Source organism: Trypanosoma cruzi, genomic scaffold (genome assembly GCF_000209065.1).
Source record: "Trypanosoma cruzi strain CL Brener 1047053517087 genomic scaffold, whole genome shotgun sequence".
NCBI classification, from domain to species: domain Eukaryota; phylum Euglenozoa; class Kinetoplastea; order Trypanosomatida; family Trypanosomatidae; genus Trypanosoma; species Trypanosoma cruzi.
Genome location: NW_001849447.1, coordinates 532,480 through 557,048, shown reverse-complemented (window position 1 = coordinate 557,048; position 24,569 = coordinate 532,480). Strand labels below are relative to the sequence as shown.

The window sequence follows — 24,569 nt, the reverse complement described above, 5'->3', positions numbered from 1 at the left end:
GTCGTGGCATTTGCACTACAGAGGGGGAGGGGTTGGAATGGCGGGGAAAATGTGAGAAAAAGGTGACAGGAAAGGACAGAGAGGGAGAGAGAAAAGTAACGGTGTGGATTCGATGCGCGGAATATTTTGTATGAATAAAAAGACAGAGGAGGGAGAAGATGAGGAACGACAACAACACCAGCAAACAGCCCGTGGAAGCAGGGATGTGCATAGAGGGATGTTGTAAGAAATTCTCTAATATTATTCTGCGCTGCGGAAGTATTACGGCTCAACACTCCTACTATATATGTTTTTTTTTCTTTTCCGTGTGTGTGTGTGTGTTTTCTTTTTTTTCTTTTCTTTTTTTTTCTTTTTTTCAGTGTTTTTATTATTATTATTTATTCTTTTTATGTTGTATGTGTTTCTTCTGTTGGGAGAGGGAGTTGGTTTTTTCGTTTTAAAATTTTTGACGTCACCATTTTTTTTTTTTTCTTTTCTTCTCTGTTTCCTGATGGCTTTCTTGGACCCTGTTGCTTTGTTTCTTGTGTCATTTTCTCTGCGCCCCTTACGCGGGGGGGGGGCGCAAGATGCATTCACGGTCTGGTTGAAACTACGCATTCCCGACATCATCATAATTTTTTTTTTTTTCCTATCTTCCCACTCACACGGTTTGGGCGACATGTGTCGTGGAGGCCAGCGTCACAAGTACGTTTCACGCCATGGAGGCAGTGTGGGCACACACGCACTCCTTCACTGACTGAAATAATAATAATAAACAGGTGGAAAGTGTTTTTTTTTTTTGTTTCCTCTTTTGTTGTGTCCCGCGCCTGTCTTCTGGGGGCCTGCGTACCGCGTGTATTTGTTTTCGGATGCCTCAAATGATAACAGGATGAAGCAAGCGAGGGAAGAAAAAAGGTAAAGGGGTATAAGAAACAACAACAATAACAAAAGTAACGAAAAGGTTTTCTCAGCCTGTGGCCTGGAAAAAAAAAAGAAAAAAAAAAAAAAGAAAGAGATATGTCTTCTGAAAGCGCTGAAGGGAGCGCTTCCAGCGTGGACCGGATGAACGGCGTTGGGATGCCGGTTCTTTTTATCTCCGTGATAGCCATGGCTTTTTTTATGACTCGACGCTTCCTTATTAAAGCTGTTACTTCTGCCTTTGCGGACACAACGTCTTGTCTCTGCTTTTTTTCTGCTGTCGTAAATATGCTGTTTTCGGTGTTTCTTTTTTTCAGCACCGGATTCAATTACGGCCTCGTATCAACAGTGCTGGCCTACTGCATGGTCTTCATCAAGGGCCGAGATAACTTCAACCAATACTTGGTCCATCTGTTGGCAATATACCTGGTGTGGTTTCTTGTATTGGTGGGCATACCAGCGGAGATTAACCACGGCATTATCAGAGCCACAAACAAGGCCGATTGTGCGGCATTTTACAAAACCTATGCATCAACAATGTGTCTTGATGGCTGGCTGACATTTGTGAAGATCGTTGCATGTTGTGTTCTAGGGTTTACGCTACTGTCTCTGCTTCTTCTTACATCTGAGGTACTTGGCTCAGCGCAGTTGGGTGGGGTTCGGATGCAGAAGTTTGATAATGAAGAGGCGAGAGTGCATGCGAGTGAAGGTAGGGAGTGAGGGTTCTGGTTTGTTCCTGACGCAGAATTACGAGTTGGATATAAGGTGACTATCGATGAACAAAAAGTATTGCGCCCCGAAGGGATATATGAAGCCGGAAGGAGCATGCAATTATTAGATTAACAGTTTGGCAGCTGTTTGAGGGATGCAATGGATTTATGGATCAACGGAACTAATGGTCCATAGTTTCTGTTATTTACTTTTCTTTTTGTTTTCTGCTCCATTTTTGTGCGTGTACGAGTGAGTCGTTTACTGGTTTTGTTGTTTTTGAGAAGGAATGAAGCACATTGTTTGGAGAGTTACCAAACGGCGTGCGCCCCATGTGCGTTGGATGTGCACATGCGTTTTCGGTTCCTCTAATGGGTGTATGCGTCTGCCTGTTTATACCTCTTTTGGTTGATGTTTTCTGAAAGCGACAGAAGAGTGAGATACACGAAAGGCATAGGACCACAGGAAGCAAGTAAGGAGGGAGGATTACTGGGTGACGAAGGAGGAAAAACGTGGAGGATGCCCAAGGACAAGCCGCAACAAAACCCCGCCTCTGTTGATGATAATCGCATAGACGATTCAATCGCCAGGGGTGACGGCGACAACGCACGGGATTCCGGTGATGGGCCGGGTGACAACTTCCTCTTCACGCCGACGGCCGCGCGCGTTGACGTGCACCCTCTTGTGTTGCTCTCCCTTGTCGATCACTACGCCCGCGTGAACACGAAGGTGACTCAGAAGCGCCGCGTTGCCGGCCTTCTTCTTGGTCGGTACAAGCGTCTACCGGATGGGACGCAGCTTCTGGATATAAACAACAGTTTTGCGGTGCCTTTTGATGAAGACCCACACAATTCGGACGTTTGGTTTGTGGACACAAACTATGCGGACGAGATGTTTCATATGTTTCGCCGTGTGCTACCCAGAGTGCAGGTTGTTGGTTGGTACTCTGCAGGACCTTCTTTTTCTGTTCAACCAAACGACATGCTGCTTCACCTGCTCGTAGCCGATCGTTTTACCGCCAACCCGGTCTATTGCATTGTGAACACGGATCCGGGCAACAAGGGTGTCCCTGTGTTGGCATACACGACGGTTCAGGGACGTGAAGGGGTCCGTTCATTGGAGTTCCGCAACATACCGACACACCTGGGAGCGGAAGAGGCGGAGGAGATAGGCATTGAGCACCTACTGCGTGACCTGACGGACTCCACCATTACAACACTCTCCACGCAGATCCAAGAGCGGGAACTCTCGCTGGCCCACCTCAGTTGTGTCTTGCAGTCGATTGAGGACTACTTGCAAGACGTTGCGGAGGGCCTGATGCCCATTTCTGAGGATGTGCTGAGTGTGCTGCAGGAGCTTATTAGCCTGCAGCCGCACATCTATCACCTCAAAAGATCTACAGAGATGATCCGGCACTCAAACGACCAGGCGATCGCAATGTTTATTGCCGCGATTGGCCGCTGCGTTGGTGCCCTCTACGATGTAATTGCGAATCGACGCCGTATCAACAGTGAGATGGTGGAGGTAAGAGCACGACGTGAGCAGGCACTGAAGGAGAAGCTGGAGCACGAGCAGCACAAGGCGAAGGAGGTCGTCACGACGGAAAAAGACGAAAACAATAATGCGAAATAGTTGAAGAAGGGGCAACAACGAGGGCAGACACAAGCAGAAGTGTGTAGGAATGTTTGAAGAGTTTTTGAATACGGTGTCGGTGGGCGGCATACACACAGGTGTGCGCATGCAGTTGACAAAAATTGAATGTTTTTTTTTTGCGTGTGTATTTATCCGTTTTACTTTCTTTTTCTTTCTTTCTTTTCTTCTTTTTTTATTGGTTGAATTAGGCAATAAGTCATTGAAATGAATTACCACGGAACCCTGCTATCGCCGTCGGCATGGCCTGTATTTTCTCGCTTTCGTCTGTACTTTGTGTCTGTGTGTGCGACCGTTGCCATTGCTGCCGTTCCCGTGCATGCTGCGGAAGCAGTAGACCGGATGAACGGCATCGGCATGCCAATTCTTTTTTTGGTTATGCTCCTCTGCATTTTGATGAAGTCACGTCGGATTTTGAGAGCTGCCTTTACCGTCTCGTGTGCTGATACAGCAACATGCATCTGTTTTTTTGCTTCCCTTATCAATATGTTGCTTTCAGTTTTTCTTTTCTTTACCACTGCATTCAATTACGGTCTTGTATCAACGGTTTTGGCCTACTGCATGGTTTTTGTGGCGACTTCTGGTCCTTTAGAATTGCACGCGAGGTGGTTTCTTTCTCTATACATGGTGTGGTTTCTTCTGCTTGTAGGCTTTCCGACGGGTTGGGGAAGAGGCATCATCGGTGCCACCAACAGCGATGATTGCGTGGCGTTCTACAGCACCTATGCTTCAACAATGTGTGCTGATGGTTGGTTGACATTTGTGAAGATTCTTGCGTGTCTCAATATTAGTATTACAATGCTTTCGTTAATGCTACTTATTGCAGTTGTGTTGGGCGTCGAGGATGAATTACTTACGTTTGGGTTGAATGATATATATCGTGGGCGAAATGCATTGGAGACGGGGTTGGCTAGGGAGCAGGCACCGCCGGCCTCGTATCATCGCATCTGATTAGAGGAGACGTTGCAGTAAAAAGGATTACATAAAGTATTGCATGGCATATATATACATACATACATGTACTTTGTTATTACATTGAGAGGAGTGTTATTTCTGCGCGAAAAAATAGTATTAAAAAAAGAAAAAAAGAAGAAGAAGAAGAAAAAAAAAAGGAACATTTTGGGTTGAAAAAAAAAAAAAATTTAGTGGAGGAGGCGAACAAGATATAAATACATCTGCATTTATTAGCGCTTTTGAGGGGAAAAAAAAAAAAAAAGTATTTTACGTGTTGGTGTTTATTTTATTTTATTTATTTGTGTATGTGTGTGTGTCTGTGGCTCCTTTCTGATCGTCGTTTGATTGCCGTTTTGTTTTTATTTTTATTTTTATTTTATTTTTTATTTCCGTTCTTCTACTGTCTCTTTTAAAACTTTCGCACTTTTATTCTTCTGGCACGACGAATGCAGATGGTGACGCAGTGAGAGAAAAATGGATGACAGTTGTTTTACACACGTATACACACATGCGTGTATTTTTATTTATTTATTTATTTATTTTTTGAGGGAGGGAGGGGGGGGGAGGGGGATCTTGCCTGATTGTCTGCGTTTTTCTTTTTTTTTTTAATTATCATTTTTTTTCAAGGCAATTGTGCCCCTTGTATTTTCTTTTAAGGGAGAGAGAGAGGGAAAGAGGGGTGCTTTAACACGGAAGGTGCCACGGAGGAATAGGAGCGGGAAAGAGGTAAACAAAAGGGCAAAGGAAAAAAAACAAAACAAAACAAAAAATCGAGTAGCATTTGGGGGGGTTGGGTGACGTTAGATTTTTTTTATTTTTATATATTTATATTGCGGACTAGAGATAAGGTGGGGGGTGGGTGGGGGCAGCCGCGGGGGCGTTTTAACATTTTCATTGACACTCGTAATAATAATTAAAAAGTATCAATTCTGTGGAGGGGGGAAGTGAGATGAGTGTAGAGGAACAACAATATGATCCGGCCGCGTATGGCGGGCGGCATGTGGTTGGCAACAGCGCTCCTCCTATCGCTTGTTGCCAAAGGTCGAACGCCTGTGAGTCGTCATTGGGCAAAGAAGCGGTTTGTCGTCACTGCAGATGTCCCGCCGAGCGACCCCCGTGTTGCTGCGAGGCGTTCCAGGGGGTTTCTGGGATGCAAAGCCATCATTACCGTGGTGCCAGACATCAAACATCACCATCACATTATCATCATCAACATCATTATAGACAACAGCAAACGGAGGGGGGAGTAGAACAGCTTCAACAAGGCTCTCGGTCTTCATCTCGACGCTGCTTTTGCTGCGTTCCAGAGCAGGAGGAGCTGCAGGAGTACGAGCGCCTGGAAAAGGAGCAGAGATATCGTTCAATGCGTGCAGAACGACAGCAGCTTCAGGCTGCATTATACGATGATTTGTTTTGTGGTGTGACCCCCCGACATGAGCCTTCTTCTGATTATTCATACAGACCAAACACAGCCCAACTCCTCCGTTATTCTCAGGGTTCTTTATACCAGCGTGCCGTCGCAATGGAGCAGGAACGCCGGCGACGGGAATTGCGTAAGGAGATTGAGGCGAGGAAAAGGGAGCTGAGCGCGCGTGGGCCCATGCATCAGCCAATTGCTTTCTTTACTTCCGTAGACGGTGTGAAAAGGCCATTTGCCCCTGCTCAACGGACACGTGGGCGCGCCTTTGCGAAATCCCCTGTGCGTGTGTGCCCTACAACCGGTTTAAAGCAGCACCAGCACCCTGGTCGCAACGTCCAAGCCGCAGCAACGAAGCCAACGGCGGTGGTGAGGCCACGCTGCGAGTGTAGAAACCGCGGTTCTTCATACTTGCGTGGGCGGAAGCACCATAAAGAGAGAGATACTCATGTACAAGACACGACGCCTCTTACGGCCGACACCAGTGGGGAGCCCGTGTCTGGGCCACCTGCTGCACATTCCCTCTCTCGTTGCAGGTGCAAGGAAGTGCAAAAGGCTTCTTCTCCAGCTCCGCCATTACGTGGTGGTCAATACGAGTGTCGTTGTAAACCGTGTAGATGTTGCAGTTGTGCTGAAAAGGCCCATTCTGCGGGTGTTGTTCCCACCGTTTCCCACACTGTGGACGCCATGCCGGAAGCGCCACGACAACAAGAAGATAAAGAAAAGCCTACTGCACCTTTGCGGGCTGCTACTGCGGTGCCACGGAGGCCATCATCGCTTCCGGCTTGTTTACGGCGAACTGCCATTGATTACGGCAGAAAGATTTATATCACGGACGATGCACATTTGTCTCGTCGAGCTAAAGTTATTGAGCTGTTGGAGCAAGACGGCTACGTGCGACTCCTGACCCCTACGACGCGCAGTCCAAGTGCACCACTGCCTGAAAAGGCCCGAAGGTGGGCAACGACGCGCAGTACCAGCGCCCATCGCGTGTGTGCCTAAGGGAGAAGGAAGATGAAACAAAGAGAATAGAAAAAAAAAAAAAAAAAAAAAAAAAAAAAAAAAAAAGCAAAAATAAATGAGGAGTGAGAGTTAGAGGAGATTTTTGAATTCTTCCTTTCCTCCCTGCGTTTGTATTTTGTTATTTTTTATCCTCTACAATTACTGTACCCTTCGGTTGTATTATTTTTGTTGTTGTTCACCTGTTTTCTATTTGTACTTTCTTTAGATGACTTCTTCTTCCGCTGTTTTTTCCTCATTAATAACTTCCCATTTGTGAAGGCGTCTTTCCGTATTACTTTATTATTTACATTTGCCTCAACGAGGGCTTTGCCGGCCCAACGTCAATTGCGTTGTTGCTGTCGCAGGAATAAATCGTGCAATTTACATGTATATATATATATTTCCTTGCTTGTGTTTTATCTATTGGCACTCTTCTGTTCTTTTTTTTTTTTTTTCTACCTTGTTGTGGATTGGCTCATTGTTCCCAAAAAGAGAGAAACAGACAGACACAAAGATACCGATACAAAAAGAGACGGGATTCTGTCAAAGATGTGCACCGGCCGCCAGCGTTCTTTGGCTGCTGGCATGTGCCAAACCTGCAAGGGGCTTTTCCAGGTGAAAATGGCCTGTTTTTCCTGTCGTTTTTCTTCACCTTCTTGACGTGCCTTTTCCAGTGCCACCACTGGCGCCTTCTTCATTTTGTGCTGTCTTTTTTGGCAGCATGCGGCTGTGACGCTTTCCATCTCTTTTTTCTTTATTTCAACACACATTGCGGAGCCAGAAGGAAGAAGAAAGGGGCATTTGGAGGGGGGAATCAAGTGAAGAGATAAAAGAGAGGGAAAACGCCAACACAAATAAAAAGGAACAAAACATTACGTACGCTCCACCCCATTCCCCTTCCCGCCAAAAAAAAAAAGAAAAAAGAAAGGGAAAGAAGATAAGGAGTGACACCGACTACGCGGGTGGATTGAAAGAAAAAAGAAAAAAAAATTGGCGAAATTATAGAAGAGAACGAAGTAGTTCTTTAAAAAGGGACAATTTTTTTTTTTTTTTGCAGTAGTAGTGAAAGGTATTCTGCAGGGTAGACAACGGCAACCACGATTTAAATAGTAAAAGAGAAAAACGAATCGGAGGAATAGTGTAATAATCGGGTGAAGTAACGGTGTGGAAGGATGGTTGCCTTTGCCGGCGGTGCGAGAACAGAAGATGCCCATCTTATCGACGATGAGGGTCAGTTGCTGCCCGTGAACGGGATCGAAGAATACCTGTTCACCGCCCTTGGCGCGTCTCGCGGCGGCGATGCGCTGCACCGTGTGGGCATTACCTATCACGTTGTGGGTGTTCTTGGTGGGCAGAGCAGTGGGAAATCGACACTGCTGAATTGCCTCTTTGGCACCAAATTTCAAACGATGGATGAGACAAAGAGGAGAGGCCAAACAACGAAGGGCGCCTTCATCTCACGTGCTAATTTTGAAGTCTTGCGTGGCGACGACGGCGAAATGGACGCAGGTGCATCGGCGCTGATGGAATCATGTGCTGGGAAGTCTTTGCCTCTGTTCGTGGTGGACTTTGAGGGTACCGATGGCTTTGAGCGTGGAGAGGATCAAAGCTTTGAGCGGCAGCTCTCTCTCTTTGCACTCAGTGTTGCCGATGTTCTTCTTATCAACATGTGGGCTGTTGATGTGGGTCGTTTTAATGCAGCCAACATGAGTCTTTTGCGTACCATTTTTGAGGTGAACCTGCAGCTGTTTTCACACGACAGCTACACAAAGGAAGAGAAACCGACGCTTCTCGTAGTGCTGCGTGACTTCACAGAGGTCGAGACCAGGACCCACTTCGAAACGGTCCGCAAATCTTTTGATAAAATATGGGACAACATAGTGAAACCAGAGGCGTTTAAAAACTCTACCATTGATACCCTCTTTGATCTACGCTACCACGTGCTCCCACACTTCAAACTGCAGCGTGCTGCATTCGACAAGGAAACGGCGAAGTTTCGTCAATGGTTTTACTTGTCGACGTGCGACGAATATTTGTTTCACACTCGGGGCATGTTTCGTGGCGTACCCCTTGATGGAATTCCGTCCTACCTCTCAAGCTGCTGGGAGATGATCCGCAAGAGCAAAGACCTTGACATTCCAACGCAACGTGAGATGCTGGCAAGGCACCGTTGCTTGGAGGTGAAAAAACAAATTCTCCAATTATTTACAGAATTTTGCTCCAATTATACGGAACGTTTGCAGCGTGGTGAGCTTGTGACACATCTCACTTCTTTGCTTGAGCAGGATGTGGACGATAAGCTGCGTGATTTTCACCAACAAACGAGGCTATACAGGATAGACATTGTGCGGAAGACCGAGGCTGAACTTGAAGAGGAGCTCTTGAAGGTGGAGCTGAAGCTAGTTGGCGAATACGCAAAGTTTATCTCATCGAAAGTTCTTGAGGAGCTGGAAACGGCGGTCAGTGGTACCGTTGACGGAGCGTTGCGGTGGTTGTTGCATCAGGCCCAGTCTATACCATTCCTCAGCGCTGAGGCTGGGGATGCTGGGGGAGGAACGGAACACATGTCCCACTTGAAGAGTGTTGAAAGAGCGTCTTCCAATGATGTTTACATAACAGACAATGAAACGTGTAATGTTCTTGTGCATAGCTTTTGGAAGAGACTGTGCCGTGCTCTTCAGGCGGAAATAGAATTGCTTTATTGTGACTTTAGCCAGCAGCATCAACGTCAACGGGAATCACAAACTTTAAATTTATATGATCGTTATGCTTCTTTGGTCGCAGAGGATCCGGCCTTGCAGGAGGCGATAGCACACTTTGTGTCGGATGCGGTATTTCAGAAAGTCAGTCGCCGTTTTGCCTCAATGGCTGAGAACGCGGCGGAGACAATTCATCAGGCCTTTGAGGGTGTCCTCAACCGTAATCAGGACGGCACAGTTCGTTTCTTTCATACAACAAAGGCACTGCAGCGCATTGAACCTCAGGCGCGCCAAGCTGGGCTAGTTCTCTTGGGCTGCCTGTTGTACTATCGCGTAAAGGTCGTTGCGGATCGGGTGGTTTACAAGCTAGAGGATACTGATGGACTCAGCCGTGCTGCTGTTCACCTCCTTGGCGAGCGTCGCAAGCTGATTGTGCGAGAAAACAGCGAGGAACAAAAATTTTTTCTTCACTATGCCACCATTTCGGAGGCTCCGCGGTACCCGATAGGTGCGCCTGTGGCGGAGACCGATTCTGCAGACACATCAGACAACGTTGTAGATAGGGACTGTGTGTTACTCAGTCAGCAGGCAGTGCAGCGGGCATTTGACCTTTATACACAAAAATGTGAATTTACCATGCAACTACAACTTCGCTCCATTGAAGGCGAGAAACAGAATTTGCCTGCCTGGGTGCTGCCGGTGTTGTTGCTGTTGGGATGGAATGAAATATGGTATGTCCTTTCGTCTCCAGTTCTTCTTGTAGTTGTTGTTATTATTGCTGCGGTGTTTTTAAGGGGCTTTTTGTTGACTCAATGGGCAATATTTGAGGAGACAGGGCCCACCTGTGTCGTGGTGGGTGTTCGCGTCGTCGTGCAGCAAATTCGGAATATATACAAGGCCCTTGTTCCAATGATGCCGGACGATGTTAAGAGTAACGTGGCACGGCACCGTGACCCAGGGAGTTTTTCTGATGTGACTGCGTCTGCTGTGGGAACATCATGGCCTTATGCTGCTGCCGAACCGACTGTGCTACCGCCCTCTACAACGTCCGCCACTCTCACGCGGCGATTAAAGAAGGAGGAGGAGGTACCGACCCAGAAAGAGTGATTTCCTGACTTCATGCACTGGATTATTATTACACATGTACCTGTATGCATCCATTTGTGAGAGTTTGGAAGAAGAAGAAAGGACGCAATGAAAAGTTTTGGCTTGTATTTTGAAGTACCCCAATAATTCTACGCGCAAAGTTTTTGCTGCTTTTCTTTTTTTTTTTTTTTTGCTATTGCTATGCATGCATTTTTCTGCGTTACTTCTGCCTGATGAGGTGTGAGGCGGTGAAGTCAGACAGTGGGAGGAGGTAACTGTGGAAAGGACGAATTGGAGATGGATGTTAAGTTGGCGACGCAATTGCTGTTGATGATGATGCTGTTAGCTGCGGCGGTTCCTTTTCTGAATCTAAGACCCCTTCTAAAAAAAGAAAAAAGAAGAAAAAAAGGACGCTTTTTCGATTTTTCTGCCTTGATTTGGCGATTGCAACCGAGAGGCGTCTCGAGGGGAGCGGGGCGGAAAGAGGTGTTGGTTGGTTTCCCCAATGTGCGGTCCTCTGCACACTCACGGGAGGCTTCTCTTGTTAATCCTCTCGCTGTTTTTGCTGTTCTTCCCTCTTGCGTTATTGACGACGATGAAGAAGAGAACACATTGTTCTCCAGGAGGTCGGCGAGTAAACATCAGCAACACCAAACACACACACACACACACAAATACATACCAGAGGAAAACATGTCGGTGAAGGTGCCTTATGGGTCTGTGGAGTACCAGTCACACCACCATTGCCAGTGCGACTTTTGTGACAGCCGCCGCAAGGTCGGCGCAAAGAAGTTTGCTCTGAGCAGCGCCATCGCGAAGCAGAAGGCGCAACAAAATCAACACAACTGCTGCTGCCCCGGCCACGATGCGTCGGCGAAGCAGCCCCTTTCTGGGAATGGGGCTCCGTCGTTTGAACTCGACGACCCCGAGCACCATGTAAATCAAACTGAACTCAACGCCAAAATGGGCCGCACCGGCCTTCCGGATGGCAACCAATACACAACCGCAGTGGGTGGCACGCGTGGACTCCGTGGCGCAGGTGAAAGTGGGACTGCCAAAGCAAAGACAAGGGAGGAACTGGAAGAGGAAAAAATGGAGGAACTTGACCGTCTTGAGCGACTTCTCATTCTCGAACACAAGGCGCGAGCGAAAGCGACAGCAGACGCGGAGATTCTCTCTTTGCGGCAGTCAACAGGCAGGGGCCCATGCCCGAAGCCGCTTGAGGCAGTTCCTCCTCTACCGGTGGAGGATGGAATGGACCAAACAATGCAGGGAACTGGCGCATACCAGGCAGGTACCGCCCGTGAAACGCACGAAAATGCCCATGAGTCCTTTGTTGCCTCCCCGCCGCATGGTGAGACATCGCAACTTCCTCAGCAAACCGTGCGGGATGGACATGAGCTGGCCAGAGAATCTATGAATCAGCAGCAAAATAACGCCGCGTTTGGGCGATCCTCGCAAATTGGGGGTGTTGGAGGAACCACGACGAGGCAGGTTAATTCTTTGCAGGCTGATGCTTCTGCTGCGAAGGGTGCTGGTAATTCGACAGTTAAAAGGCCTTGGGATTATTTTGGTCCGCGACCAGAGGGCGCGGGCGTGGTGTGGCGCAAGATTCAGCCAAGCATACCCGAGGACACGACGACGGGAGTTGGTGGACTTGGTAATGTTGACAATCGCCATCTGTGGAAGAAAACATTACTGAAGGGCAGTAGCGCGAAAGAAAATACCGCTAATGCAAATAGCAAAAAGACGGCCGTTGCTGCCCCAGACCCCTCCATTATGTCTCCGGGAGCTCTTGCAGCTCTTTCACTTCAAAAACAACAGGAAAATGACCACCAAGCTCGGGATGCTGTTGGTTCACCTGTCCCTACGGTATGTAACGCAGATGATACGCCCATTTAAAATTAACCACGAAGTTTTTCTGTTAAGCATGCGGTCCACTTATTTGGGCGGTTAGTCTACTGTTGCATTCGCTTGTTTTTGCGGTATGAGCATGTGCGTGGGAGAGAATAATTTAGGCAACGCCTAGGATTCCGAGTGGGCCTGTTTGTACGTCTGTAGAGGGAGAAGGCAAGTGAGAAGAGGATTTTGCAGGGCATGATTTGCAGCAACAAAGAGGAAATAAAATTAATCTCCTGTGTGCAGTCATTTATATTTTGCTTTGTTCCACTAGCCAGTGCGAACATGGGGATGCGTATGTATACACATATATGAAAAAAGAAAAGCGTCTTTTTTTTTTTTTTTACAGAAGCGAAGGAAGACAAGGAATGATTATCAGCAAGATATATTTTTTTTAAATTTTCCCTGGCAATCTACACTACCAACATCACCAACAAAAGCAAAGGGAAAAATTTTTTTTTTCTGTACCTATTTTATTTGAGTTTGTGGTGGTCGTTGAGGGACGGGTGTACATATATATTTCTATGTAATGTTATAGGCGTTTTTGATGTAAGGAAGCAATGAGATGGATGAATTTTTCTTTTTATTTTATTATTATTATTTATTTACTGTGGCGCCAGATGTATGTGCTGCCAAAGGAATATGGAAAAAAAAAAAAAAAGAAAAATAGCGTTGATCTTCAACGGGTGACATCTCGTAATTTTTTTTTTTTTTTGCTTAATGCGCGTCTGGGCGCTGCGACGGCATGGTTAGACTTTCTCTTTTGCTGCATTTTTTTTCTTGTTTCCTATTTTTTTTTTTGTCCTCTTTTTTGCTTTTTCCAATGCATGTGCTTATGTAAATCATTTGTGTTGCACACTGGGACACGTTGCTGCGCCTTGTAAAGTAGATCTTATTGCACTCACAGCGTCAATATATAGGTTTGGTGGGAGAGGGCTGCTCGCGATATGATTCGGGACCAGTGTAAGGCATACTGCCAGTGCTCCTACTGCAAGCAGACCGGGGAGCAAATGCGAGTTATCCCGGACAGCATCAAACTTGCTTCTGGGAATGGGCGCAGCAGGGATGAACTGTATCTCCGCACTCTTAACCAAACTCTTCGAGCAAGAAGTCTGATGGCAAGCTCGAAGAATGCTTGCAAATTTAAACCGGATGAAATACTGCAAAGCACACGCGGGGATATGGCGAGAGCGGCACTGACCGTTCCAGTACGACGCCGCGATCGCCTACAGGAGCTTCTTATTCTTGAGAACAAGGAGCGGATTAAGGCTGAGCGCCAACGGCGACAAAATCTTCGGGCGATGGGTCTCCCAGACGACGCGGACAAGACATCGCGGGATTGTGCAGTTAGCACCCGTGATGACTTCAATGTTGCAAGAGAATTGGGCAAAACGAATGAAGCAGAGGTGGTGGTGCCACAGGCGCATTCAGCGGATGAGGATCTGCGTCATGTCCTAAACACCGTAAAAGCCATTACGGACGAACACGACGCAAGGGATTCGAGCAAATCACTGACATCTGATCAGATTCATCGGCTGCGTCGACTCGTGCAGGAACATGATAACAAGAGAAAGAGTACGACTGCTGACTCTCCACTACAGCCCCACGTGGCTGATCATCGTCACCAGGTGTCACAGCCACATATTCAGCAAAAAATGTTTCCGTCTATCCATGACCGCTCCACGCGTCGCCTAAAGTACAATTCCCATCCGTACGGCACAGGCGTGGTGTGGTTGCCGCTTGAAGAGGACAACACGGATGAAGACGGTAAGAACGCCACATTTACTGCTGCTGGGAGGCTTGACAATACCAGATTGGATGATAAGGCATACGCAGAGCACCAGTATCCAGGAAGCACTTACAACAAATATCTGAACGATGGCCCAAAAGCTGCAGAGGGAACGACATTGAATGATGCTTCTCCATCAACAGCTGACAATCTTGCGGCATCGGCTGACCTGAAGATTCTGGGGAAGGGGAACAATGCAGAGAACGTGGCTCTCTCCGATGCTGAGAGGAAAAAGTCGTTGAAGGAAACACCATCCTATAAGAGCTCCGCTGCGTTCTGGCGTACCACAAATCAGGATCGTGCTGCCCAAATGCAGCGCTTTTTGGAATTCAAAAAGCTACAAGCTGATGCAGCTCGTGTGTACGCTGAGAGTGCAGTGAGGCGTCCTGCTGATGTTGGAACCGCAGATGCTGTCGCTGCAGGAGATCGAAACACATTTTGATGCTCATTGTGCATGTGCGCGTGAAATACTTACTCCTTTGGGGGGTGCGAATTTTGTCTCGACCTTGAAAAGGAGGCTGGCTTTAAAATTTCTCTTACACAAACTCACTGTGCCTATGAACCCTTTGTTTGCTTTACCAAAGAGAAAATTTATGATGTATGTTTTATTACCGTTCTCTCCTCCCCTCAATTTCTTTTTTCCTTTTTTTCCCTCTCATATTTCTTTAAGCATCTGTTGTCTTTACGTTGTTTCTAAGCGGGCATTTGCATTTTGTGGTTTTTCTTCTTTGTACCTTTACTATTCTTCTCTATTACGATCTTATTCCATTTGCACCTCGTTCATTACCAAACAATTCCTTGCAGGGAGGTAGAGCTCGGGGGAGAGGGAGATGGACTTGTGATGACAATGGTCTGCCTTATGTATCAAAGAGAATCAGGGCGCGGGGGGAACTGCCTAGGAATATAGTGGCCATGAAGTGATTGAAGGATTAGGAAGAAATGCGGGAAACGACGAGGGGGAGTAGAGGTTTTCTGTGCGAGAAGAACAGGGGAATGGATGGGAACAGAACGATGGAGCGGGGGAGAGTTGAGCGGCTGGATGTCTATATTAATTTTGTATTTCAAAAAATATTATTTTTTTTTGGCACATTCACGCGGGAGGGTGTGGTGTGATGTTGGGAAATAAGACTGGAAACGGATGAAGGCACCGAAAAATATGAAGCAGCGAAAACAAAAAAAAAGAATAAAACACCACGCAGCATCTTTAGCAAGGAGACGAATGTGCGGGCGCGCATGATATATATATATATATATATATATATATATTTGCATCGAAGCGCTCTGCTGCTGATGCTGCGGGTTTTTTTTTCTTTCTTTTTTTTTTTGCGTTGTGTGGTCTTATTTTGTCATGTAATTTTCACTTTAGCCTCTGCAAAGAGAGGGAACTCACGGCATGTGCGTTGCCTTCCTGTGCTTTTCTTTTGCCTTTGCGAGGGTTTTTATTCTGTCTTATCTTCTCTCTTTCTCTCTTTTTTTTTTTTTTTTTTTTGCTTTGAATCTGCCGGTGTTACCTTTGCAATTCTGCATCTGTAGCGTGACGTGGGCGCACAAGGCATTTCTGCTGTCTGGGACGTGTGTTCTTGTTGGTAGACATCATGCCAATCAAGGCAAAGCCTATTGACCCCGGTCGAGCTCGGCTTGCTGCTCTTGGCCAGTGGAATCGACAGCGTCGGACGACATCTACTGGCCCCAATTCTGCCAAAAGGAGAGGGAGCGGTAGTTGGGCCAACAGTACCGGCAGCAGCACGAGCACAAGTTCTTCTGAGGGCAGTCGCACAGGTAGGAGAGGCCGGCGACGGTTGTGCAATCAGAATGGAAAAAGGGAAGGCAACAGCAATGGTGGGACACCGGCGTTTTTAACATCTTCACGGACAGTGGACAGCGACAGCGGCACGTCAAATAGCGATCCGGAGTTGTACCGCGCGGCCCGGGAGCGAACCGAGCGATTTTTGTACCCAAATGGCCGTTCCGGCATTAATGTCTCTAGTAGTAATCACGGTGCTGTTATGGAAGCCCGTGGGGAGGCGGCAAGTAATGCAGAGAACATATCACTTGATGCCTCACTGCCGATGGCACCGGTGGCACCGGTTTTCTCTGGCTTACAGAGTCAAAATCAAAAGAAGGAGTCTGATAATAAAGGGAGTGATGCAAATTTAGAGAGCAGCCGTAAATTTTCCCCACCGTCTCCAGCCGTAGTACCTCTCGTTGTACAAGAGGCTCTTCGAGGGCTACAGGGGACAAAGGACAGTGCGTCAGAGCGTGAATTTGCCCGTCTCATGGATCTTTTTGCCGCTGATGTTCAGAAAGAACGTGAAAAGGAAAAGGAGTTGCAGCAGGAGAAAGAGTTGGAGGTTGACACAATGGACACGATATCTTCAATGATGGCTAAGAATCAAAATCAGAAACCTGCTCAAGGGCAATGGGACGAGACTTACAAGTTGTATACTTCTCCTCCACACACATTCGACGAGCTACAGGAACGCGCGCTTCTGCAGCTGTATGCCGCAAACGAGGAGAACAAAGATAGTGGGTATTTTATTGCCACGGATCATATGGCGGAGGCGTTCACATTGGCGACACTGGAGGCGACACGCAATGAATTCCCAGGAGAATCTGATGCTGCTTCGGGGGCGTCAGGAGCATTGAACGATAATAATGAGAAATTTCGACCCATTGGGGCGCCACCTTCTCTCATGGAGATCGTTGCCATCGAGCGTGCCCGTCGCAATGCTCGGGCAGCTTTTCAGAAGCGCCGGGAGGGAGAAGAGGGAGTGACTATTGATCGTAATACAGAGGCATTGCTCTCCATGGATACGGAAGTCCTTGCAGCTACCGCGGAGGAGAATTTGAACCGTTTCTTATTAGCGGTTCGTTGCATTGAAAATGCGGTGCGTAATCGTCGTGTGACCGATGCATTGGGTCGTTTTTTGTTTGCCCATCATAAGCCATTTCTTCGCACCACTCGTGGTGCTGGTTCATCGGCTGATGCTATTCGAGAGTTCCCTCACGAGGCGTTTGCGGTGTATGAGCGGTACGGTCACTATGTGGGCAAATTTATCACCGAGTTGTTGAATCGAAATGTGCCAAAGTTCAATATGGAGGAGTTTGTCTTGTCGCTGTTTGATGTGAATATGAATGGGGAAGAAAACAACAATGCTAGCGATGCTGAAGACGTATCAATGGATGTTTTATCGTACCCCGCGTGGCGTCTCTTACAGTCCATCTCTTCTTTTAACGAGTTCTGTACCTTCATGGATGACTTTATTGCCGAGGAGTACGGCGTGGAGAAGGTTGTTGCGCATGAAAACGAAAGTACCAATGGCGATGCTGGTGTCAAGGCGTCTCGTTACGATGGGGACGGAGTGGTTGTGGTAGCGGGCGCTAGAGGCGTCCGTGCACTACTGACAAAATCGAAGGCCAAGTTGCCCAGCGCAAGGGCATCATCTACGTGTGATGCTTCACAACAGATGCGCGTCCCCAACGAGGGTGCACACGAAAGCAACGATGACTTTCTTTTTCTCCCTTCAGAAGGCGGTGCCACTGAAACTCCGTTATCATCACCACCACGTGAATCACAGGCGCATGGAGATTGCTCTGCAGCGGAATTCAGCACACGTACGGATTCCGCTCCTACGGTACTTTCGAATTCGCACCCTGCCCTATCTGGAAGTTCCCGCCCGCCCTTTGGGAACAGTTTAACTCCCCCACCAGCGGCGTCCTTGCAGGGTCCAAGGCCCAGCAAAAACAGCCTCAGCACCGCCAACTCTATTCCGCAACTTCCACATGGGAGTCGTCGAATTGAGGCAGTGCGAGGGCGAAATTTGCCACCTTTATCTGCTGCCGGGGGCAAAGAGGCTGAAACAATGTTCTTTACTGCCCCATTGAAGTTGAGTTTAGGCTCTGAGGCCAATGTCGTTCCCCCGGGTGGCTTCAAGGCCGAGCCTGTGACAACGGAACGTACCGTGCGGGGCACTGACTCCAGTGGGAAGATCGACAAGGTCTCTGGAAGGCAGGCGCCTTCTTCGTCGATTGGCATTAGTTATGGACACAAGAAGAAAAGCAAGGATTCTAGAAGCCGTAGCGGTGCACGGACTGGTGCTGAGACGACAACGACGACAACGAAACCACGAGGGAAGAAGTTGAAGTCCCCTCAAGATGCTTGATGTGTTTGTATTCTGATCCCGTGAAATTCCACTGGTTGATACCAACGTTGATTTCTGTATGCGAAATAGACGAATATAATGGGGGAATTGCTAACACGGTTCAACTTCCATTGATTTTTGTTGTTACCATTATTACTATTATTACTGTTATTATTTTTGAAGCTCTTGTAGTAATGAAGAGACACATGCCCCCGTGGCCTTTTTATTCTTATTTATTTATTTTTCTTTTGTTCCTCTTTCCCTTTCTGTGTGGGTTCGTGAACGCGGCCTGAAAAACACGCTCTTTTGCTTCCTTTTAAAAAGGAATCTTCTGTTACATTGATTCACTTGGCATTTTAATTATATCCACAACAGATCCCAACAAAAAGCAGTCAAGTGGCATGTAAGGTAGGTGTTGGAGGGGGGCACTGCAGCAGAAGATTGGCCATTGATACCCCTATTGTCAAAGCCACATTTGTGTGGACCACGCACGACAAGGAAGATCCATATCTTTTATTGAGGTGCTCAATGACGGGGAGGGGGGATGCGCCCCCCGCTTCAACGTTCCGGTCACACGACAGTCAGTTAGAATCGCGCGGTTCAGCATGTTTTGGTTTCCCTCAGCAATCACGCACACTTCCGAATAGCCGAGATGTTGACGCAAAGGAGTTGCCAGCCCATTTTCAATTGCGAAATCGATTTTTCATGCTTTTTGTTTGCTTTTCTTTTATTTTTATTTCTTCTACTCTGAGTTGGTGGATGAGCGCTGCTGAGAAACCATCTTCACCGTCATCCCCGGAATCATCTGCCGGGAAAGATGTGGCTGCCTCCGCATGGTCACGGTTTGTTGCACCGATTGACTCCATCTTTCGTTTTCCCAAGAAAATGTGGGCTTGCACGGCGGATGGCCTTTCCCGTCTCCCATATGTCTTTTCATTGTGGCAGCAATTCGGCGTTGGTGACGTTTTATTGCTTAGCGGCCCACGTCAAGCGCTTTTTTTTGATTTTACTGCTGCCAGGGCTGTGTCGAATTACGTGCAACGTTTTCTGACGGAGGAATTACTGCCATTTTACTGTGATGTCTCGGCGTGGCTTGTTTTGAGGCCTGGGGAAACGGCACACACTGTGGGAATTAAGAGTGTGGAGGGTTTACGGTGGGTATATATATATTTTGGTTTTCTCAGCAGGAACACAACATCACCGTCCAGAGGGAGGATCATCTGTACAGGTATTACGGCTGTCACCACGGCTCCCCCATCGTCATCATCATTAACAACGAGTGCCGTGAATAGCGCCGCCCCTACCAACAGGTCAAGACGATGGAAGATTAAATCTGGCATTCCAAATTGGCTGAGGGCCAGTTTCACGTTTCTCTTTTCACCAAAACGAAAGGCGTCGGCGTCGCCGCCACCTCCGTCGCGTTCTGTTGAGGGGGGCAGCGGTTTGTGCGGAATGTCGCGCGGAGCAGCTCCGCCTGCCAAAGGATCCCGCGTGTCCCAAGAGCCAAAGCCATCTGCCAAGGAGGCATCACAACGTGAAACGATGCCGAATACGCAGAGAGGTTTATTAGAGAAGGCATTTCTTTTTTTGAAATGGCTCACTTGCGGCTTTTCTTTTGTCGTTTCGAAACCTTCCGGAAAGTCTTTTGGTCAAAAGATAGAAATGGCCGACAAAAAGAGTTGGATGCCAAAAAAAGCGGGTGTTGAAATTCATTCGAGTTCACTGGAGCCACTAGACCTGCCTGGCCGATCCTCTTTTTTTTCTTTCAAAGCATCCGAGCATGCAGCAGAGGCAACACTTAAGAGCAGTAAAGAGAAATCCATCTCTCTTACCAGGGCAGCTTCCCCAGACGATAATAATGACAAAGCCATCGTTCACACCGTCACTCCTCGTATCGTGACAGTACATCATTTTGGGTTTGCAGTCTATGTGACTGGTAAGCCACCCCACAAATTCGAGGAGAAAATTGAAGGGGAGTTTTCGTTGCAAGTTGTACAGGGCACATTTATAAGGGATGTCGCGCATCTTTTTTCTTCTGCTTTTTCCATACCTATTGACAATGTCAATGTGCGACGACATGGAAGCCTATATCATGTAGGCTTTGATGTGCTACAGCTACCCGGCGGGAATTTCTGGAAGAAGCGGGAAATTGACACGCATGAAAACGAGGAACTGCCGAAAAGTACATCGGAAACAAAGTCGCAGTCAGAGCATGAGGAGGTATTGGAGTCAGAGGTTGAGCAATTGCGTGAATATCATGCTCAGCGTGGAATGCGGGTCAGTGGTGATTTTGCTCCCGATTTGGAGCACATCATTGTCTCGGGGGAGAATTTTCAAGATCATCGCGCTGCCTTTTGTGAAAAAACTGGGAGCGCTGGATCAAGTGTCGTTGCATGCGTCGTTAGTTTGAATTCATTTTTAAGTGCGTTTTATGTTCATCGCCATTTTTGTTTGAAATTGGTCGTGCTTGACTTGAAGGGACGTTGCATATTTGCTACGGGTGATAAGCTGGTAGTTTTTGATTGTCGATGGCCGATAGTCTCTATGCGGAGCATCAGCGAGCCAGCGGAGGCTGATGGTATTTCTGAGGAGTATTTAAAGTTAAATGAAGTGCATGATACGATAGTGATGGATGATTCCCCGGGACTATCAGAGCGGAAGTTGTTGGCTGCGGCGCATGTTTTGTCTAGTGATCAGCACGGTGCTGAAATACGAACGGTGGTACCATCTTCTGCACATGTGATGAATTGGATGGACACTTCTGTTGTAATTTCTGGAATCGTTTGCACGGCTGTTTCCATTGGATTTTGTGTTCTTGCGGTACAGCGGTCGCTTTTACATCGGCGAGGTGATGGTGAGTGGTTAATGAAGCGATGGCAGCTGGCGCGCAGTGAGCTTCTCTTGAAAGCGCTTAATGAGCGGTTTTCCGTTCTTTTGGAGGCTTTACCCGCTCACTTTGGTGTTCCGCGTGAAGAGATGTTTTTTCTCCGACGCGTCGTTCAGGCGTACTTCATCAGTTGCGAGTCCCATTATATTGATCTTGTACGGAGCATTGGGATGCGGGAACAAATGGTTTTGCAACGACGCGAGGCGGCTGCGAAATATATCCAACATGTCTTTGATTTAAAGTGGTTGTTTCAACTGTACGAAGTCATGTGTGGGAAGAGCAACATCGCCTGAGGTTGTGTGTGGAGGAGGGGCGTAACGCCAACCAGTTGTTGGAACAAATGATGGCAGTTTCAAACGTGCAGTTGGAGTATTTTATGGGGCGCGAGGGGGCGAGGGCAGCTGCAGCTGTGCGTGTCACTTGCCTTGCGGATACCGAAATAGTTGTTGCTTCCAGCCAAAGCTATGACAAGAGCGACAACACGCAGGATACCCACGTGGCATCTTCTTCTTGTTCCTTTTCTTTTGCTGAGACGCCAAATGAAAGAATTCATGCGAGGGGAGACGCAAATGGGCTGGAGGAGCTTCTTTTTGAAATGTTGCTCAGTGAAAATCGGGAAAAACACGCCCTGAGGCTTGAGCTCTGTTTACTACGACGCCAGCTTGCTGAGTACACGGAGATGAACTTTGACAGGCGGTCCTCACCCTGCAACGTCACGGAGTGCAATGGAAATGATTGAGGGACAGGGCTTGTGCAACCACCAACGCGATGGAGCCTTGGCAACAACAACAACGGCAACGAAACCGCGCCACCACGGGCGAAGAGAGACGTGTAACGTGTTTCCTATTCCATTGTCGTCGTCCACACCGCCTGCTTCTTCCGCTGAGCATGTTTTTATTAGTTGTTTCGGTAACGTAATACATACGGCCACATAAACAGGAGGAAGTTTTTTGGTTGAATTTCCAGTGAAAATTGTGACGATGCGGTGTGGTCTCCGCGCTAAAAACCGTTACTGCGGAAACGACTCGGCGGTCTTTGATGCTCAAGAGCAGCTGCGCACGCTGACGCTGGTAGTTACAATATTATGCATATATATGTGTATGTATATATGTATTGGGCGAGAGGGATGGGCGGGTGCGAGAAACCACTTCAGTTGAAACGAATACAAAGACTGGGCGTCCAATTTCATGCTTGAGAAGATCACCAATTTTTCCCCCGCATTTCTTTGATGTATTTTATTTGTTTATTTTTTTATCTTCTGTTTTTTTTTTTTTTTTCGTTGTTGTTGTTGTGTCTTCAATGAATTACTGCCGTAGAGAGAGAGAGAGAGAGAGAGAGAGAGAGAGAGAGAGAGAGAGAGAGAGAGCCGTGCTTCGGACTGTTTGTGGAGACCCACTGCATACGGCAAAGTTGGCTGGAGGCCTCCGTGGGAAGGGAGAGCGGAACCATTCAAAAGAGGAAAAATACAAACAACAACAGCAAAATCAGCCAATAAAACAATCAGGAGGAAGAAGTGAGTAAAGGACCGTGAAGGATGTCACTGTATTTTGTAAATGGTGTTGTGAGTCAGGGCGTCGTTGACGCGGAGCTCGTTTTTGCGCACCCCATTCTGCCCATTGTGGCGTCTGTGTGGAAAGGGCCGGCGCGCCTGCTAGTAACAGATGCCGAAGGTGAGTTTATTGCCGATAGCGGAGCACAATTGGCATTGAAAGACGCAGGCAGCATCACCTCCATGGCGTGGCATCCCACTCACTCGGCATTGGCGATTGGGTGCTCGTCTGGGAGACTTATGATGTGGTCACTTCCCCCGGTAAAGAAAACAGCCATCTCCATGATCCCACTAGAGCCACCGGTAGATACTGAAAAGGCATTACCACAGCACGACGAAGGTTCCGTGACGGCGTGCGTGTGGTCTGGTGGCGGGACATACTTGCTGACCGCATCGAAAAAGCTGCGTGTGGTAATGTGGATGGTGGAAAGCACGACTGTGAACACGGGGGAAAATGATAAGGATGGCGCCACGACAATGATGCGATTTAGACTTTTACCACTGTGGTCTGTGCCAACAGAAGTGGCTATTTTGCAAGCACTGCACGTCACCTCTTCTATTGCGCTTTCTCTTCAGCAGTCTGCACAACGGTTGCAACGGTACAACACAGAAGGTACTTCGTCGCCGACGTCCGCTTCTCATCGTGGCATAGATGATGAGGGCGATGAGTGCGCGTTTTTTCTTGCTAGCACCGGTGACAAACACATTTTTGCACTAACAGAAGATCGGAAGCTTTTCCCACTTTGCTCACTGGACGAACCGCTCATGGCGGTACTCTACGACTCAGCAGAACGGCAACTTGTTGCGTTGAGCGCAGCGAATGTGATTAGTATATACCACGTCTCAGAAGAGTTTAAAGTGAAAATGGTTCTTCGCCGTAAATTGTCGACTCCAAACGTAAAGACGGAACGATTTACGCTGACGATGCGGTGGGCCACACCAGGAGTTCTTGCGTTTGGGTGCGGGGACAATCGGGTGCGTTTTTTTGACATTCGTGACGACCGGGTGTATGTTTTGTCGCATCCAGCGCTAGCCGCTGCTCACATCACGCACATTGCAACTCTTTTGAAGAAGGGTTTATTAGCCATGGCAACCGCAGAAGGGCCGCTCGCCGTATTTCAGCGAAATGCAGAAGCATATTTTAATGGGAACTCTGCCACCACGGCGGCCGTCAATTCGGGTGCTGCAAAGATGGACAACCGCCCCATGGGTGGCAATATAAGTAAAGTGGAAAACGATCCGGCGGAGCAGTGGGACTTGTTGACTGTTGTTGATATGGAGGGATGCGTGGATAGTTTGAGCTTTACCACTGCGAGTCACATAGTTGTCGCTCTTGCAACGGGAAAAATGCAGGTTCTTCGCGAAACGGTCCGAAAACGTGCGTGGGATGGCGTTGTGGCCGCAACACAAATATCCATGGAAATGGTCGTGGTGGAGAGTGTCACTGGCTGCCAGTGCCTGTTGAAGAGTGGCAGTAAGATTCGCGGCATGGCTGCCGCCTTTCCCATTATTGGACTTTGGAATGGTCACCAAATAGACCTTTACACTGTCAGCGAGGCAAAGTCAACGGCTACCTTGACAAATTTCATACCAACAACAAGTCCAGCCTTTGCTGTGCATCCTGAGGGGCTATTTTATGTGAAGGATGCCAACCGCGTCTTGTTTACCAATTTCCAACTTGTGACAATTGGCCAAATTGCCTTTACCGAGACGGAAGGGACGCCGATTGTCATTGATGTGATGGGTGATGTTGTCGTGACCATTTCCTCCACGAATGCCATGCGGATAGCATGCGTGAGTGGGCGTGAATTACGTCAACTGGGTCCACCACGTCAACTCACACTTCCAGACGACAGTATAGTTGTGACCGATGCGAAGGTGAATGCGCAA

At 47.8% G+C, this 24,569-nt stretch overlaps 10 protein-coding genes across 10 annotated transcripts, besides 35 other annotated features; all 10 read left to right on the top strand.

The window, feature by feature from the left end:
- Positions 1-3,391: part of a sequence feature (heterozygous, non-Esmeraldo-like haplotype) that runs on past the window's edge.
- Positions 321-356: a microsatellite.
- Positions 362-390: a sequence feature (AT_rich).
- Positions 963-991: a microsatellite.
- On the top strand, positions 997-1,617 carry Tc00.1047053511285.100 (uncharacterized protein; the record flags this gene model as incomplete). The annotated part of the gene is made up of 1 exon (XM_808664.1): positions 997-1,617. One exon carries the CDS (start codon positions 997-999, stop codon positions 1,615-1,617), a length of 621 nt encoding a protein of 206 aa, XP_813757.1.
- On the top strand, positions 2,125-3,237 carry Tc00.1047053511285.90 (proteasome regulatory non-ATPase subunit 8, putative; the record flags this gene model as incomplete). Its single annotated transcript, XM_808663.1, has 1 exon — positions 2,125-3,237. One exon carries the CDS (start codon positions 2,125-2,127, stop codon positions 3,235-3,237), a length of 1,113 nt encoding a protein of 370 aa, XP_813756.1.
- Positions 3,392-4,017: a sequence feature (areas merged during assembly that could not be assigned to a particular haplotype. This can correspond to areas where the two haplotypes were merged or to regions with more than two copies in the genome that were merged during assembly.).
- Positions 3,399-3,432: a sequence feature (GA-rich).
- On the top strand, positions 3,463-4,206 carry Tc00.1047053511285.80 (uncharacterized protein; the record flags this gene model as incomplete). Its single annotated transcript, XM_808662.1, has 1 exon — positions 3,463-4,206. One exon carries the CDS (start codon positions 3,463-3,465, stop codon positions 4,204-4,206), a length of 744 nt encoding a protein of 247 aa, XP_813755.1.
- Positions 4,018-4,341: a sequence feature (heterozygous, Esmeraldo-like haplotype).
- Positions 4,329-4,366: a sequence feature (T-rich).
- Positions 4,342-4,612: a sequence feature (haploid, non-Esmeraldo-like haplotype).
- Positions 4,490-4,510: a sequence feature (AT_rich).
- Positions 4,561-4,598: a microsatellite.
- Positions 4,613-10,492: a sequence feature (heterozygous, non-Esmeraldo-like haplotype).
- Positions 4,729-4,751: a microsatellite.
- Positions 4,938-4,977: a microsatellite.
- Positions 5,014-5,041: a sequence feature (AT_rich).
- On the top strand, positions 5,159-6,628 carry Tc00.1047053511285.70 (hypothetical protein, conserved; the record flags this gene model as incomplete). Its single annotated transcript, XM_808661.1, has 1 exon — positions 5,159-6,628. The coding sequence occupies one exon, from the start codon at positions 5,159-5,161 to the stop codon at positions 6,626-6,628; it is 1,470 nt and encodes a 489-aa protein (XP_813754.1).
- Positions 5,397-5,431: a microsatellite.
- Positions 6,644-6,705: a microsatellite.
- On the top strand, positions 7,801-10,434 carry Tc00.1047053511285.50 (hypothetical protein, conserved; the record flags this gene model as incomplete). Its single annotated transcript, XM_808660.1, has 1 exon — positions 7,801-10,434. The coding sequence occupies one exon, from the start codon at positions 7,801-7,803 to the stop codon at positions 10,432-10,434; it is 2,634 nt and encodes an 877-aa protein (XP_813753.1).
- Positions 10,493-10,585: a sequence feature (areas merged during assembly that could not be assigned to a particular haplotype. This can correspond to areas where the two haplotypes were merged or to regions with more than two copies in the genome that were merged during assembly.).
- Positions 10,586-11,499: a sequence feature (areas merged during assembly that could not be assigned to a particular haplotype. This can correspond to areas where the two haplotypes were merged or to regions with more than two copies in the genome that were merged during assembly.).
- Positions 11,061-11,095: a microsatellite.
- Tc00.1047053511285.40 (hypothetical protein, conserved) lies at positions 11,107-12,315 on the top strand (the record flags this gene model as incomplete). Its single annotated transcript, XM_808659.1, has 1 exon — positions 11,107-12,315. One exon carries the CDS (start codon positions 11,107-11,109, stop codon positions 12,313-12,315), a length of 1,209 nt encoding a protein of 402 aa, XP_813752.1.
- Positions 11,500-11,569: a sequence feature (heterozygous, non-Esmeraldo-like haplotype).
- Positions 11,570-12,424: a sequence feature (haploid, Esmeraldo-like haplotype).
- Positions 12,425-12,447: a sequence feature (areas merged during assembly that could not be assigned to a particular haplotype. This can correspond to areas where the two haplotypes were merged or to regions with more than two copies in the genome that were merged during assembly.).
- Positions 12,448-12,991: a sequence feature (haploid, non-Esmeraldo-like haplotype).
- Positions 12,885-12,920: a sequence feature (AT_rich).
- Positions 12,992-24,569: a sequence feature (heterozygous, non-Esmeraldo-like haplotype).
- Positions 13,068-13,132: a sequence feature (A-rich).
- Positions 13,260-14,543, top strand: Tc00.1047053511285.30 (hypothetical protein, conserved; the record flags this gene model as incomplete). Its single annotated transcript, XM_808658.1, has 1 exon — positions 13,260-14,543. The coding sequence occupies one exon, from the start codon at positions 13,260-13,262 to the stop codon at positions 14,541-14,543; it is 1,284 nt and encodes a 427-aa protein (XP_813751.1).
- Positions 15,146-15,184: a sequence feature (AT_rich).
- Positions 15,338-15,367: a microsatellite.
- Positions 15,402-15,426: a microsatellite.
- Positions 15,563-15,590: a microsatellite.
- Positions 15,697-18,264, top strand: Tc00.1047053511285.20 (hypothetical protein, conserved; the record flags this gene model as incomplete). The annotated part of the gene is made up of 1 exon (XM_808657.1): positions 15,697-18,264. The coding sequence occupies one exon, from the start codon at positions 15,697-15,699 to the stop codon at positions 18,262-18,264; it is 2,568 nt and encodes an 855-aa protein (XP_813750.1).
- Positions 18,378-18,422: a microsatellite.
- Positions 18,772-21,423, top strand: Tc00.1047053511285.10 (uncharacterized protein; the record flags this gene model as incomplete). Its single annotated transcript, XM_808656.1, has 1 exon — positions 18,772-21,423. The coding sequence occupies one exon, from the start codon at positions 18,772-18,774 to the stop codon at positions 21,421-21,423; it is 2,652 nt and encodes an 883-aa protein (XP_813749.1).
- Positions 22,214-22,244: a microsatellite.
- Positions 22,364-22,407: a sequence feature (A-rich).
- Positions 22,445-22,496: a microsatellite.
- Tc00.1047053511285.4 (hypothetical protein, conserved) lies at positions 22,665-24,569 on the top strand (the record flags this gene model as incomplete). The annotated part of the gene is made up of 1 exon (XM_808666.1): positions 22,665-24,569. A coding segment is annotated over one exon (1,905 nt), but the record flags the coding sequence as incomplete, so codon positions are not given.